Here is a 17,460-nt window from a genome sequence, read left to right on the forward strand (position 1 = left end):
CTGTTTTGCTAAGTAATGCAGGAATCTTTAGCTACTTGAAAGTATAGCTGAGACAAACAGTTGTAGTTGGTTTAAATTAAATCTTTTGAACATTGAACATTTGAATTTTAGATCCTGTGAATCTGTTCCAGTAACAGCAGAGTCTTTGTTCAGTGCAAGAAGCCTCAGACCAGCAAACCATGTCTTTTCTGCCAGGGGAACACTTTTTGTGGCAGGGGAAAGCTCCACGGTTAGCAGAGCAAATGTTTAGGATCCAAATATTAGCTTCCAAGAAGATTCACTTGTGGTGCTGCAGAGAACTAATGATGAGGACAAGATGGAGATATGAGTAGGGACTATGTAAGCATAAGCTAAAATCTGTCCCTTCAGGAGTTCCACATGTAGAGTTCTGTGTGCTTGTGCAGAGCCACCTTTGGGCATATTCTAGAACTCTTTATCAAGGATGCTGGCATTTTTTGCTGGCATTTTTTTTATCTCCCTGAGATGGTTTTGTTTTGTTTTTGGTATTGAAGGATAAACTTGTGGTTAACACCACAGCAGCAAATCAAGTAACATTTTCAGTGGTGTCTTCTTTCCTGTGATCTTTTAACAATATTTCTTCTTCTTTACACAAGGGTTCTCTTTTTCTTACTTAATTGAGCATTTCTTTTTTCCTCTTTCAGCCCCCTCTTTCCATTTCCTATACGTCATAGGCAAACATCCTTTAAAAAGTTCCTTGGTTTCTAAAGAGAGGTCCATATCACTGGGTTTGCATGATAAGAATTTATTTTGTGTTGGTGAGGGATTCCCACTCACACTTCTTAGCAGGCACATTACTAGTCCACACACTCTTCAAGGCCTTGAGCATCTTTATGTGCTGGTGCTTCAGGTCATTAGTTTGGAGAACAGTCTCTGTTCTTGTCTCTATTTCTCCATCAGTGACTTCTGCAGAAATTCCATCTCAAATTCAGTTGTGTTTGATGGCTCAGGTTTCCACCATTGACCACAGTGTAAGCCTTGCTTCTGAGCATTCTTTGAAATAGCTTCCTAAGTGGCCTAAAAATCAGGTTAGAAAGTGCAGCTGCAGATACTCAATAGGAACAAGAAAAAATGCCATACTAAATCCTGATTAGGCCCTGACACTAACTATTCAGTCTCTATCCACCTTTCCCGTATGCTCCTACCTCAACTTTAGCTGTAGTAAATCTGTACTAGAAGATGGGAACGATTGTAACATTTCACATGGTGGCATCTGTTGGATATATTATTGCCTCAGAAGTCCCAAGTGGTTACAATTTTTTTTTTGGAGGATGGTATCGAGAATACCACCTCATAGCCACATGTTTCTTCCTCTTTAACCTTTCCTTGATGTGCAGGTATCCATAAATCTCAATAAATTACATATGGTCTTGCTGTTACATACTCTTCCCTCTCCATCCTAGAGTTTACTTCACAGCTAGTCTTCAGGTGCCTGTTTTCTTAACTATGTGAAACTGTTGCTTCCAATATTGTGTTACATTTTTGGCTTTTCCAGAACACTGGGTGTCTTTACCAAATATATCATGGTAATTGCAGTCCATCTTCATGCAGTCCATCTTCAGCATCTTGGTCAGCAGACAAGACTCTTGCAGAATAGACCCTGATGGGGAGGGGGCTTCCCTACAGTTCCAGTTGTGTTTGGCTAGCAGAACTGAGCTCAAGCAACCCGTGTTTTTGGCCAGGTTTAGGCAGTCAGGCAAAGTTTCTCTTCTTTTTCTCCTCCCCAGTCAGTTTCAGATGAGGCTGGTTGGGTCTGCCATTAGGGAAGCATTTACTAGCTGAACCCCACTCAGCTTTTACTGTCACTTCTCCCAAGGAGAAGGCAGTGCTTCCTGTTGTAGCCAGGCAGGAGAGTTCTTCTAAGACTTAAGAGAGCTCAAAACTACAAACCCTGGCGTTAGCCTCCTGTCCCCAATCTGCATGTGTATACGGGTTCCATAGCACGATGAGAACACAACACAGAGGACACAGAAGGGAGGGGTGGCATAGGAGACCATATGGGTGAAGGATAATAGTGCCTAGGCCAGTTTGGTGTAGTGGTTAAGAGTGCGGGACTCTAATCTGGAGAACCGGGTTTGATTCCCCACTCCTCCACTTGAAGCCAGCTGGGTGACCTTGGGCTAGTCACAGTTCTCTGGAGCTCTCTCAGCCTCACCTACCTCACAGGGTGTTTTGTTGTGGGGATAATAGTAACATACTTTGTAAACCGCTCTGAGTAGGTGTTAAGTCATCCTGAAGGGCGGTATATAAATCGAATGTTATTATTATTATTTCCAAGTCACCCATTTTAAGGAGATATGTCACTTTATGCTCACTTTGCTGGGCACTAGAGCCAGTCCTCTCTTATCCCCGTGTTCTCATCTCTGAGAAGCCATCAGAGTAGAGCCCACTAACCTGGCTCAGAGTCTTAGCATTCTCCCCTTTCTTCCTGCCCGCCCCCTTTAAGAGTAGTGGAGAAAAAGGGACCACCAGTGCTCTCCAAGAAACAGCTTAAAAGGAAGACATTAATGAAAGCTCTCTGCCCCCTAGTGGTTATATGCTAACTTTACACACCCACAGATGTTTTTACATAAATAGGCTGCTTAGCCAGATGGCAGTTAGAGAAGTGGGTGAGGAAGAAGTAGTGCCTCCAGTTCCTGAGACTTCCATCCTGGGACCTTAAGTGGCAGTTAACCTGATTGTATGTTGGAGCTTATTAGATGAGCTGAAAGGGAGATAGTGGGCTAACATTTCTGTCTTTCCTTTCCATCCTATTAGGGCCCTTAAGTCAGCAAGCAGTTAAAAAGACATTAAAATCAACTTTTAAAAAATATGTATGTATATAAAATACCAATTATAAATGGGAAGGAAGGTCAGTAAGGAAATGCCAAACAAAAGAACAAAAAGGTCTTTGGAATATAATGATAGTCACAGATGAATCACCCTGGGGAGAGAATTCCACAGTTTTGGTGCCATAACTGAGACAGTCATTTCTTGGGCTGCCACTCATTTTGCCTCAGATGATGGGGATACCCAAAGTAGAGTCCCCCAAAATAACTAATGGTCGGGTACATTGATATGGGAGCAGATGGTCCTTAAGGTCTGTTGGCCACAAGCCAAATAGGGCTTTATAGGTCAATACCAGCATCTTGAATTAGGCCAGAAAGCAAACTGGGAGGCAATGCAGAGCAGGCACCTTGGGAGATGATCCTTGAACTTGTCCAGCTACCTCGTTCAATCACCTTGTTCAAGAATGGTATGTTTTAGACTGGACAGGGTTTATTTAAATCTTTTAGAGTAGATTTCTGTAGGAGTCAGTGCACCACTGCATGTTTTGTGGATGAACTACCCCCTCTCTATCTCCCAGACCCAATATACCAGTGTCTCCCCCCCCCCCAGCAGATTTAAGCAACCAGGAGAGGAAAGGATCATACAAACCGGTGGTATGTCTAACTTCCAAGAATTCCTCAGTCTCTGTGTCAGTCAAGAGAATTATCATCTGTTGCTTGCTCAGATTCAATATCTTCGGAGTCCTTGATTCTGTTCCTGGGCTAGAATATCTTTCATGGGGCTGTGTGTACGCAATTTCCACCCGCGTCATAACTGTCAGCTTGTCATATCCATTGGTTTCTTGGACTTGAAGTACAACCACATTTGTGGTCCCTTAGGTTCGCATTCACTTCTATCTGCATATGATAGCATCCTTGAGAAAGGACTGCAGTCTCTTCACTTGTTATGCTAAACCTCAATAGGATACCCCAGACAAATTTCTAGTGATTTACCATATCCTTTGAACTGTCAAAACAAACAGCAGCTTCCTGTTAGCATGAAAAGTAATCTAACCCAGGGTAAAGCTGCATTTTCAGCTTTCTCCAGTATGTTTCTATAACTGACTTGCGTAAAGCAGCCCCCACTTTGCTGTGCTTGTGCAACATTGTGTCTTGAATGAACAGAGTGAAAGCAGGTACAGCTTTTGGTAGAGCAGATTTTCATGGTTTATTCATCCATGTGGAGCTCCACGGAGACTATAACTGATACTCTTCAGATAGTTATCTCTGTGGTTTTACTACTTCCTCTCCTTCCCTTCCACTGCTGTCACTTTCCCTGTACTGCAAAGCAGCCTGCTTCCTGGCCAGCACTGTAGAATGTTCCTGCAGTTGGTTTTGATCAGGTGTAGAACCCATGAGCTGGCTTCAGACTAAATTTTCCACTCACAGAAGGCAGTTCAGTCGCCTGAACAGAGCTTTCCTGCCTACCCCTTCCTGCTGCTGCCCATTGATCTCCCTAAAATATTGCTCCTGGGCAACGGGATCCTTCGGAATGGCACAAGGGGCAAATTGGAAGTCTGCAGCAGAAAACACCCAGATTGTGACTGCAAGCTGTTACCCCTTTTTTGTTTTGTTTGATAATATCCCACCTGATGAAGAGTTTTGTAGAACTCTTGGCACATTTGTATCCTGTATCATTCTTTAAAAAAAATCATTGAGTTTAAAAGCTGTCTTTAATTTTAGTATGAACAACTATATGAGGGAATGGTCTTGAATTAACAATACCAAGAAAGGACAACCCAAAAAGACCATATAGTACTTATTTTTCAGAGTCATACGAATTTCAGAGTCATACAAATTTCATACAAAGTTGGTGTACACTTTAAGAATCTGATCCACCAAAAGTTATAGCATTTACACTATTTTCTTTTTTCTTTTCCACAGGCACAGAACATTCATAACCGCAAAGACGCTTACATGCGGCAAATGATGTTTCTAGCCACCGGGTTGCTCCCCCAGGAGGCTCCCAGAGGGAGGATGGCAACGGGTATGCCGGCCTCGATGGTACCCCGTTTCACTGTACCTCGCTTCTTCACAAGTTGAAACAAGCTGGGAATGATGCATTGACTTTTGAATTGGAAAATTGAACCTTTACACTGCACATTATAAAGGCTTGTGAAGAAGCAAGGCACAGCGAAATGGGGTACCATCGAGGCCGGCATACCCGTTGCCATCCTCCCTCTGGGAGCCTCCTGGAGGAGCAACCCGGCAGCTAGAAACATCATTTGCTGCATGTAAGCGTCTTTGCGGTTATGAATGTTCTGTGCCTGTGGAAAAGAAAAAAAATAGTGTAAATGCTATAACTTTTGGTGGATCAGATTCTTACAGTGTACACCAATTGTTAATGAAATTTGAAAAGAAAATAGTGTAAATACTGTAACTTTTGGTGGATCAGATTCTTAACGTGTACACCAACTGTTTAATTTAATTTTAGTATGGCATAAAGAGGCTGCTCTTTGGAAACACGGGAAGCATAGTGCTGCACATGGGTTCTCCCTGCCTAGCATATGAGTAATAAGGCTTACTGGATTGTGGTCACTGTTTCAAGCTTGCTCAGGGGTGGCCTTATTTCCATACCGTCAGGGTAAATCAAATGAATAATTTGCTTCAGTCCTTTTAATGGTATATTCTATTATGCAAACATTTATCTCTGGTATTTTTTCTTTACCTTCTTTTCATAGCATCTGTTGCTTGCACTTGCACTGTTTAACATTGCTGCAAATGTTCATCCATTAGCCTCTCCTATTTATATTTACTTATTTATAGTTGGCCTTTCTCACCAAGACTCAAGGTAGATTGGATTACACAATGCCAGTAAACATGATATCTGAAAACAAACAGAAATCTGATACAGAACTGAAACAATGCTGAAACAAAGCATAAACAATTAAAACATGGCATGTTAAACAGTGCAGAAATTACCAAGTAGGAGCATACTTACAGCCACAAACAGACAATATGCAGTATTATAGTCTGCAGTTCCTATCCCTTTACCAGAGTATCTTTCTGAGCCATTTATCTACTTGTCAGTCTGGTTGTACTGTTAATAAGATGAAATAATAAGACTTTATATTTGTATAAGATCTTTGAAAATTCAAAATGCTTCACATATGTTATCCCAAGTAATCCTGAATCTCACTTTTGTGACTTTGGTTAGCACAGTTGTTATTCCTGTGTTGTGGATGGGTGTTGAGAGAGTGAGATGAAAGTTTGTCTACCTAATGAACTTAAGAATGAGATAACGTTTGAATTGTACACTTTCTAAGCTTATGCCTGCTCTCAGAATGCCCTAGACTATGGATCAGATCATGTGACAGCCATGGGTCTTCCTAGCTCTTGTCTCCCCCCAGCAACCAGTTTATTCCTGTGGTTAAGAGACAGAAGGCAGCGATTCTACCCCCTCCCCACAGCAGCCTCCCAGCCTACATGGTTATTACTACACATGGGTCCCATGGCCCTGGGATTATACTTTGCTGGGGTTGAAAATATTGCTGGGAAAAGAGAGAGTCAGGAAGATTGGGGATCATTGAGTGATTTTCAGAAGGTCCTTATGCTGGATCCAGTTCTGTGATAGTAAACTTTAAATGTAATTAATGGCATATTTTAGAATGGTATAGTGATTTTTATTTAAAAACATGGAATCATTTTGTTTCTTATAATAATGCATTATGCTTGTTCTTTAAGTAGTAAGAAGGAGCCTGTGACTGTGAAGAACACCAAGCCACCTCCTGCTTATGAATCTGAGGAGGAGGACAAATGTAAGCCAATGTCTTATGAGGAGAAAAGACAATTGAGCCTGGACATTAATAAACTCCCTGGTGAAAAACTAGGTCGGGTTGTCCATATCATCCAGTCAAGAGAACCCTCACTCAAAAACTCCAATCCTGATGAGATTGAAATTGACTTTGAGACATTAAAGCCATCCACGTTACGGGAGCTGGAGAGATATGTAACATCTTGTTTACGGAAGAAGAGGAAACCTCAAGGTACCTTTCAAGCTCAGAGCAGTTGCTTCACCTTTCGGCGTTGTATTTTAAATCTCCTACCGCTGTGTAGAGATAATAGTATTCAGGCATTCTAAACTCATGTAAGGAAAAAGGCCCTCACTCCGGAGCTGCAGCCTTTCCAACAAATGATGGATTAGATTAATAACAGGAGCAGATGTGTTAGATGTTACGCTGGACTTCATCTTGATGGCCTCTGGTACAGGCTATTGGATTTTAGTGTTCCTGTATGTAAGACTACAGTTGCAAGTATTTTCTTCAAGAATAAAAACACATCACATTGTTTCACTGGAACATAATACACTGTTAGAGTTAGTTTTCACTGCTTTCTCAAATTTATACATTTTCTATTCAAAACTGTTTACTTTGTGTTGCAAGCCCCGCCCCGCCCCCATGCCCAGACAAAGAATTTTTGGGGTATAAGAGTAAGACAGAACTGGATGGTATCATACCTTATGATATTTTTCCACATTTTTAAAACTATTAATAGTGTTACGTTTATATTGTGTTTGTTTCTCATAAATATTCAAAGAAAGGAGACAGCTTTTAAAGAGAGGTGCAGGGCAGCAGTAAAGATTTCCAATTTGGTGTTGCAATTAAGGGATGCTGAGCTATTTGACAAATACCTATTTGGCAGCTTTAGTAACTTTTTTCAGTATAATGCTACAGTATTTTACACTATTTTTCAGTATAATGCTACAGAATTTTTAATTCTGTTGTATTTCTACAGTAAGGCAAATTCTCTTCCACTTGCCTTCCTTGAAACCTATGGAAGAAAATGATAGCAGCGTAGTGCAGTTTTACTGCCCCTTTGAAGGAGTGCTTTGTTTAATCCAAACAACATTTCATGGATTTAGATCCTATGTCATCATTACCCTTCTCTCCAGCTGCTGGGGAAACTTTCCTCTGCTGTGGTGCTCCCTTCTTCCTGTTCTAGCACTTCCACTTGTGCAGGACCAGTGTTTTTCATGGAGCCCCCCTTACACATGCAAAAGTGTAAGTGAGAGCTTACCAGAGAGCAGCATGAGGGGAATAAAGTCATAGAATACATGCCAGCATAAGAAATTTTCCATGAGGAAAACATGACTGACTTTCTGTATCTAGTGGGAGTACTGCATAGCACAAGAACGAGTTTTGGATTATATTCTCATCCACTGACAATATTGTGCTATTATCTTGTTGCAGCAGAGAAAGTGGATGTAATTGCTGGTTCCTCTAAAATGAAGGGGTTCTCCTCCTCAGAGTCTGAGAGCACCAGTGAGTCCAGCTCCTCCGACAGTGAAGATTCAGAAACAGGTTAGACGCAGATTATTTAAAGACTCGGTCCTATACCTGTTTCCTGTATAAATAAATATGTTTTTAGTACTGGCTTGGTCTTTAATTTTTTTTGTCTTTGTAATAAAACAGTCTATATATGGTATAGATTCTGTATGTGGAGCTTACGAACTTTGGACCCAGCAGTATAATGAAGGTGTTTTTATTGTTGCAAGGTACATTTAAAATGCTGTATTAATTTAGGATGTAGGGGACACTTCTGTAATATGTGCCAAGATGCAACTTTAGGTGTCTAATTATATAGAGTCACAGCTTTAGAAAACAGTCCTTTCCTTAACTGTCTTCTAATATTACTGTGAGTAAAAAGCACCTTTATTTGGGAATATTGTCAGTGAAATCCAGTGATGTGTTGATTGTGTCTGATAAAAAAATGGACTAAGAAGATTTTGTGGGGAAATAGACTGAACTCTGGGCAGAAATGTTCTGAAACATCTTCCTGTATACCACATCAGTGTTGTTTTAGCTATTAATCTGAGAGCTTTTGCAGGTTTCACATGATTCACAAATGGTATTACTTTTTTAATAATAATGTTGTACCCCTATCTTTGTACATAAGCATTTTTCCAGGTCAAACTAGCTTTTGTGGTTGGTTATATGGGACCCAGAAGTAGTGTATTTTTAATGGTGTATTTTTAAAGAAAGAAACATTTTTAAAATTAACTGTGTCTTATAAAATATACCATAAAAAGAATTCTGCCTTGCTGCCCTATTAGTTTTACAGTTCTCATGTATATACCACTGTAAGCATTTTACAAATGTAAGCAGTTCAGAAACTGGCCAACTTGTAGAAGTTTTATTCATTAAATCAGTTTCAAAATTGACTTGCACTTTAGCAAGTTGGGAATGGCATCTTAAAACTTAACACATTTCAAAGTTTAATCAAATTCATGCAAGCAGTAATTAGGAGTTGTGTATGAAATGGTAAGGTGTACTTTCCTACATCACAAAAAGAAATGTCATATTGGCAGCAAAGAACCCTCCTTCCTAGTTAGCTATGCAAAAGGGCTCCATAAATTGCTTAGGCCTAGAGAAGGGAAAGTAGATTTTATCTGTGTGGCTAAGGTAAAAAGAATTTAGCTGTGCAGCTGTAGTTCAAAACTACTTGTAGATTTAAAATTGTTTCTCAAGCTCACAGTTGAGTTGGTGGGGGTTTTTTAAGCTTTGTTCTTTTACTGCCTGTTGGAAGGAATTTCAATAGTATTTCTTTCATTTGGCAGTTGTATCTGGAAAACTGTTTAATGTTCTAGCTCTCTACATATGTGAAGCAAGTATTTTAAATAAGAGTTTTTGTGAAGCCCTCTTTCTGTTGCTGTTCAGCACAGAAACAGCAGTTCTGAATCTTGTTATTAGTACTGATAGGGTATTAGTCTTATGGAATGGTCTCTGGCTATTGGGCAATCCTTGAGACAGAAATCTCTGATTGGCAGAAGAAAAAAATCTTATTCTGTAGTTTGTGGTTTTTTCCCTACAACATTGGACTGAATATAATTGTAATTCTTAATAGAGAGACAGGAGTAAAAAGATGGTTTTCTCCAAAACGTTTATTTAAACTGTATGAATTTTGTACACATTTAGCAGGAAAACTTGATCTCCACATTACTGCAAGGTCACAGCTCTTGCTAGCAATGAATATAGACCAAAGTATGTTACTTTACCAAGTATAAATAGCTGTCATATACATCCAGCTGCCTAATGAGCATAATACATTCAGAGGGTACAATACAGAGGGATACATGTATACCTGAATTTTTCAAGAAAGAGATTTTCTCTCACTAGTTAAAACCAAAGAATGCTCAAAATATTTTACAAACTCTTCTGAATTTAAAATTGTAGTAGCGTTGGGGATTCATCAGAAAAAATCCAGAAGTACCTTCATTAGGGTTTACTGAAAGATCACAGAAAACTCATGTGAGTTCTAATAAAATAGGATCATCATTATCAGCTTTTAATTGGCCACAATAAAGGTGTTGCTTATACTGCAATTTTTAAATATTTGGGGTTGATGGGAGGAGAGTATTTCAGAGGAAATAATAATAATAACATTCAATTTATATACTGCCCTTCAGGACAACTTAACGCTCACTCAGAGCAGTTTGCAAAGTATGTTATTATCTCCACAGCAATCACCCTTTGAGGTAGTTGGGGTTGAGAGAGCTCCAGGATGCTGCTACATTATTGTCTCAGTTTTATCGTGTCATACTTCTGCACTTACTCTCAGAGATAGTTGTAGTCTTAAGCATGGCCAAGCTCTTGTACTCTTTTTGCAATTTATAAAACCAGCAATTTCATGTGAATGAAGTCTGTAAATGGTGCTTGTGTTTTAATGCAAGGACAGGCATGTGTGTCAGGCATAGCATCTGATTTTGGGGCGGGGCAGGGCGGGGGAAATAACCACTTCAAAATATTTAAGGCAAGTTTTCAAATATTCATTATCACCTTCAAATGCTCTTAGTTTGTATATATATTTGGTCATAAGATATCATATATTGAATATAAAAACTGTAACTTAAGTGGTTTGAATCCAACAAGTGGTTTTCCCGTAATGGAAGAGAGGCCCTGACTTTCCTCAGATGACTCCTTCCAGTTGCAGCCCCTACCACCACATCCCATGCTCCAACCCTGAGAAACAGCTGGGGGCTGCAACAGAAAGGGAAAGGCAGAGAAATCCGGATGTGGTGATGAAATTCTGCTTACACTCCTTTGGATCAAGCTCCAGTTTTCCTGTTGTCACACAAACCAACAGAGCACTCTGTATCTAGGACTAGAACAGTATTTAAAATGCTAGCGAACCTTTATCTACTTCCAACTCCTCATAAAACTGCTTTAGATCTTTGGCTTTTGACTTTTTTCTTAGGTTAGGGTGTTAAATGGTAAGGTTTTGGGATCCATAGAAGAGGGATGTATATGCAGGAGTGACCTGCCCACAGTTCAGAGCTTTGCTTTCTCATTTCCCTATTGACAATTCCAAACCCTGAAGAGACAATATACATTGTGCTAAAAATTGCCTGAGGGAAAAGTAGTGGAAATTGTGCCTGAGAAACCAGGTGCATAAATCATCAATATGTGCAGTTAGTTTTTTCATGTATCTTCCTTTTTTAGAACCTAGCTAAAATATTTGCATATGTCGCTAAGATGGAACAGAATAAAGTGTTAGACCCAGAAAAAAGAGTAAGCCGTTAATAAAATTTTCATTTAAAGGAATTGTTCAGCCATTATTTGTACAGAGGAATACACTCATTTGATGGTTATACTACATGTAATTACTCAAAAGAAAGACAACACTGAATGTAAGATGACCCACCCTAAAAAAGTTATATACAAAACTTTACTAGACGTAAATGTAAATTGTATCCAAATTTAAAATGATCACTTTTGGGGGGGATGGCAGTACCTGGTGGGGGGACCTAGTCTTGCATTTGAGTGAATACAGTAGTAACAGTGAAAACATAACATGAGATATTTTGCCCATTTAAATTATGTATGTCAAGGGTGTAGGTCGTATCAGAGTTGTATCAATAGAGCTATTGAATGGGAGAATAAGAGCTGTTATAAATAGAGCTGATTTATGATATGAGGCTAGATTTTTTTTAACTTGATCTTTTTCCTTGGACACGTTTAGGCTGCATTTCAGTTCCATTCAAATTAATGAGAGTTAAGGTTTTTGCCATTCACTTGCATGGGATGTGGATTATTCCATTCAGTTTTTATGACATAGATTTAGTTGTAAAGAATAATGGATGAGGGGCTAAAACTGTTTCTCAGCTTGTGCTACTTGAGGTCGCTGGTGGAAGTTCACAGGATTGAAGGAACTTCCATAAAAAAAAACATTGCCAGCACGTAAAGGACTAGCATGTCAGCGAGAAGGGTTAACCCTGTGTGACATACTAGTTTTTATGTGCCAGAAGTGATGGAGAGAGTTGTATACATGTGAGCCCCTATCAGCAGTCTCAGATAGTAAAGATAAAAAATAGGTCATCTGCTGTATATATAGGGCACTGTCAGATTTACTGGAAGTTCATACCCAGATTTCCTTGACTGCTTTTCCTGAAAATGATGTTGAAAGTGTACTCTGCAGGTATGATCTAATTCAAGCAGAAGAATATATTTCCTCAGAGATTGTTCAGTCTACAGTTGATTGAGTGTCAGTTAGGATAATTACATTGTAATTTTAAGTAGAACTACTGCTCTCTTCTAAGACTGTTGACTTCAGTAGGTTCAGAACAATACAAGAGTGGAACTTCCAAGGGTTTGCAGGGGAGAGAGAACCTCATTTCCCCCTCCCCCCACCATGTCTGCTTTCCCTGCCCTGCCCCCATAGCCTCTCCCCCTTTCCCAACTTTCTTTTCTTCCCACCTACCTTTGTCTGCCTCCCTGTGTTCACCTTTCTCCCTTACCCCCTCCAGCAGCCTGTCCCCTGTGGCCCAGTTGCATGGGGCTGGCTGAGCTGGGCCCAGTTACATGGCGGAGAACCTGCAAGGACTTGTGGGGGGTAATAAACTTTTCCCTGTATCTCCTTTGCCACACGGTTTCCTCTTTCCATCGTCCTGGCAGCCTCTATATGCTCACCTTTCCTTCTGTCCTTCCCACCCACCAGACAACCCACCTTTTATTATTTATTTACTTCATTTATATACCATCTTTTCCTACAATAGAGACCCAAAACAGTTTACATCATTCTCCTTGCCTTTCTGTTAACCTCACAACATATTATATTATCCTGAGAAGTATTAACCTAAGAGGTAGGCTAGACTAAGTGTGTGTAACTGTATCAGTCTCCTGGTAAGCTTCCACAGCACAGTGGTGATTTGAACCTGGGTTTCCCCGGTGCAACTCTAACCCCTACAGTACACTGTTTTTTGGAGTGAGGGGCATTGCTGTTGAACAATAGCAAACAGCCAGGCCTGGGTTAGTCATGCCAGTTGCATGGTAGCAAGTCGCTTGGGGATGCTTCTGGGTCTGACCATGATGAGTCCTCCCTCAAAAGCCAAAACAGCCCTGAAAGGAGTCCTGCATTTTATTGACAAACCAAGCCTGGAATACTAGCTAAACTGTTACCGTTGCCTAGCAATAGCCACTGAGGGGATTTGGTTAAAGCTGCAGGTGTTCCTTTGTAATTTATGGTCTTTTTTAACTCCTCATTTTTTTTTAAGATTTCAGATTTTTCAGCAAACATGGGGCATTTTTCAGGTGTGTAAGAAGATCTGTCTTGTCAGTTCATGGCTCCAATCTCCAGATTTAAGTATCCTCAGATACGGACCACTTGGCTTTTAATATCTAAGACTAATGTGCAATGTAAATTGCAAACATCCTACCAGAAGAGCAGCAGTCTGAATCCACGAGAGTAGCAAAATGAGCCCATACCATAGATTTATACTGTTACGGTACCTTCAATTTTCAGTCCTTTTCTGAATCCTTAATATAGATTTTGCCATTTTCACCACTGCTGCAGCCAGTAGTGATATAGTTCAATGAAAGCAAGAAATCATTTCTGGTTGCGGTGTAAAGGGCAGGTTACACACTGGGGAAAAGGATTGAATATGATACAGGCAATGTAATAATAATTTATATAATGCTTATGATGTAGTTGCATTTGGAATGCTATGTATAGTTTTAGTGACCCCAGCTCAAAAACAGTAGCATAGAGCTGTAAATGTTGCAGAAAATCAAGAGGTGGGAGTGCCTTCCCCACAAGGGAAGGCTAAAATAGTAGCTTTTTTAATTTAGAAAAAAATAGGAGGGATATTGTAGAGGTTTATCCAATTGTAAGTTACGTACAAAATAGGTACAGATAAATTTTTCTCCTCCCATAATACTAAAACTTAGAAGTTACCCAGTGAAATTGATTCAGATCAAACAAAACCAATCACTTCAGATATAACAGAATTTGCTTGTAGAACTCACTTCGACAAGGTATAATAGAGAATCTGCAACACCCCCAAGCCATGGTCCTGATCCAGGTCAAATTCTCACATGCTTGCGAGCTCATATCTAGAACTGCCAGCACTTTGCCTGTCTTGTTCCTTGTGCTGCAGCTCAGCATAGTGCTCTGATTTGGGAGCATTTTCAGTAAATATATATTTAGGTGCTAGTTAAGAAAAGAGAACACTTTTTTTCTTTCTTATAATGCAGGCTTTGAAACAATGGCTAAATACCCAGTGCCAAACAGTGTAGCTGGCTAGATCTCAGCGTATGGGGCAACTTTACTCTGTACAGTAGTTGTACCCTTTCTCAGTGGATTTCTTTTGATTTGGACTGCCGTTTATCGGACCGCATGTAGCTTTTAAATCCTTTCCTTTTTCCTCCTTTCAATCCTTTTCCTTTTATAAAAAAAACCCTTCAGACTCAGTTCATTAAGAGTTATCTAGGCTAATGAAAAATTTTACAGAAAATGATGTTCCCTTTGGCTTTGGCTATAAAAACTTACACATTTTTATTAAAAAAATTTGCTACATGAGAATTTTCTGAGTAGACTACTTTCTTTGTGATAGCAATGATAGCTATGTGAGCACCTGCTTCTTAGTTTCTCTTTGAATGGCTTGTCCCCCTGAACCTCTAACTTATTCTTTTAGTTTAAAAAGCCATTCAGTGGTTTGTCTTGAAAACTAGTGAAGATATAAAGACACTCATATACACAAAGTTCCATGATTGAGCTGTGATCCTTTAATATGTCAGAAGGTAGCGTATCTTCTCCAGGCAACTGATGGCCCACTTCTCTATATGGATGTTTATGGGAAGTAACCATTTACAGTTGACCCTGCCTGATTTCATTATATACTGCCTCATTTTAATAATTTCCTTCTTTCTAGTTGCAGAAAAGTAGACCACCTTTTCTCCTGTTACAGCCTACTCAGTGTGTGTGTGCATGCCCGTGCAGTCGTGTGTATGCTTGGAAGATTTGTGTTTCAGGCTTAGATCTATCTTAAACAATAGAGAGTAATGTTAGTGTATTATATGTAGCCTAATGTTAAGCTTTGCAAGCCTTGGAAAGTTACCTAGTTTCCACGTGAGGAAGGGCTTTCTTTGTAAAGCTCAATATAGGGTACAGCCCTGCCCCAGTGGCAAAGTGCAGCCATGTTGAAATAACTGGGAAAGCCCTTGCCATTTTGGAGCTGTGGTTAGCAACCACGATGCTTGCAAGATCACTGAATAGCATTAAATTATTATTGTTTATTTTATTTTAGCAGAGATTATTCATACTTTTAAATCTATATTCCTCCAGTGAAATATTTTAATTTTCTTGAAAGCTATATACCACCAACAGCTGTCTTAGAAGTACATTTTAAACATGGTTACTCCTTTCTCTGTAATGCTAAGTACAGAGCGTGACAATACAAACTTAAGATCTAAATGTTAATATGTGTTTAGATTAATAATACAGAGCAGCATCATTGTACATAACTATCAGTTGATCTACTTTATGTTTTTGGGAAAGGTGTACTACATACCTAACACAATAAAAAAGACCATGCATAGGAAGGGAAACAGATCCAAAGCCTTCCATTAAAACATGAAAAGAACAGTATCACATAAGCAAGCCACTCAACACATCAAAACTTCATACTGTGGATCCCCACATCAGCATAGTATGAAGAGTTTCTCTTACAAAGTGAAAGTTAAATCAAAATACTATATTCAGGATTTTTAAAAACATACTGTTAATATTAGCATTGTTAAATTGTTTTCTTCATTTTGTTCCTGTTGTTTGTTTTTACTTTCTGTGAAGGGATGGGATAAGGACTTGACTTTTTTGCTGGAATGTATAACTGCATGTTTTAGCAAAGCTGTAATTCTGCACTCTCTTACTCGAATGTGTGAACTGTTCAAAATGCATTTGCCAATGAATTGACTGTCTGCTGTCATTTTTATTCAGCTGTTTATAAAGCACTTCAGTTATTTTACGTTTACAAATAATTTATATAATCTTTTTATATTTTATGTGCATGCTAATGATTTAACAGTGATGTAATCACAATACTTTTAGAAGCAAATTGTATAGTTTATTTTTGTTCTAAAATAATAAAAATAAAGAATTTGGTTTGCTACAAAAATGTACCTGTTGTATAAAAACTAAAACTGTAGTTTTAACACATTTCAGAATGGGGTAAATTATTTTTTTGTATACTATTACACTATTTGTATATATTATATTATTACCAATTACAGTGATTACTTCTCCAAAGGAAATCAGTTTTTAGCAATATAAAGAAAGATGTCACATAAACTACGTAGTCCCTAATATTTCTGAGAAAGCACTGTTTGTTCCTAATGTGCTTTGAGTAGTCTTGTATGATCAACTGGCAAATAAAAATTTTTCTTACAAACCAGTTTCTTTTACTGAAACCTCTTAGGCGCTAATAATCAAACTAGAATCTTCTCAGTGAATTCTGATCATTTTCATTCTACAGGACTAAAATAAAAACACCCCCCCCCCAGCATGAACAAGAAGCATTTCCTTGCATGCACAGGGCAATGATCGCTCCCAATTTCTCCCCACCCACAACTGCAGCCCCTGTGCCGTCTAAAAAAGTACAAAAAGGGGGGGGAGTAGAAAACCCCCTTTATAGTCAATATTTTTAGTGAGAGTGAATCGGATTTTGTACACATAAGAACTGTGAGTTCTTTAAATGTTTTAGTATTTCTGGAAGGCTCAGGACTTTCTAACTTAGGTTAATATACTGTTGTCAAAATACTTAATAGTTTTTGCTTGATGAAACAAACCTAGAAAATCTTCATTTAAAAGCATGGGTGGTAGTGCTTGGTGACAGACTGCAGGGTCCTTTGCAATATGATCATATCTTGTCTGGATATTCATTTTTTCACTAGGTTATAATATTCGTTTAATTTGGAATGAGGATTTCTAAAAATAAACCACTACATGAAATACTGGCAAGAGGTGCTTTCTTTCAGGGAGAGGATCTAATTAGGGGGTAGGTATAGTACTGCAGAGTTATGTAGGCTTGGGCATCTACACATGTAAAAGCAGTGAGCTAGAGCCAAATAGCAATAATAGAAGATGAGTTTTACCAAAAGAGAAGTTTACTATTACTCAGGGATAATGTTTACCTGTTTAAAATATTAAGATCTTCTAAAAATGTTTATTTTATTTACAGAGATCACCTATGGGACTTAGAAAAAAGGGGCTAATAAACATTTTTTAAAAACTCAAGAGCATATAGCTGATATATTTGCATCTTTGATGTCAAACTGAGCGAGGTCTTCCAAACAGTTCCTGTGTTCCACACTGGCAGAAATGATACTAGCTGAATTACAGTAGTTTTTAGTTGGATAAGCTGCAA

At 38.9% G+C, this 17,460-nt stretch overlaps 1 protein-coding gene across 1 annotated transcript in view; it reads left to right on the plus strand.

The window, feature by feature from the left end:
- LOC129329171 (bromodomain-containing protein 4-like) overlaps positions 1–17,460 on the plus strand; it is a 118,288-nt gene that overhangs the window by 77,161 nt on the left and 23,667 nt on the right. The window contains 2 exon segments of the mRNA XM_054978615.1: positions 6,513–6,811; positions 8,015–8,125. Of these exon segments, the coding sequence (XP_054834590.1) occupies positions 6,513–6,811; positions 8,015–8,125 (410 nt within the window).

This window comes from Eublepharis macularius, chromosome 4, assembly GCF_028583425.1.
Source record: "Eublepharis macularius isolate TG4126 chromosome 4, MPM_Emac_v1.0, whole genome shotgun sequence".
In the NCBI taxonomy this organism is placed as follows: Eukaryota; Metazoa; Chordata; class Lepidosauria; order Squamata; family Eublepharidae; genus Eublepharis; species Eublepharis macularius.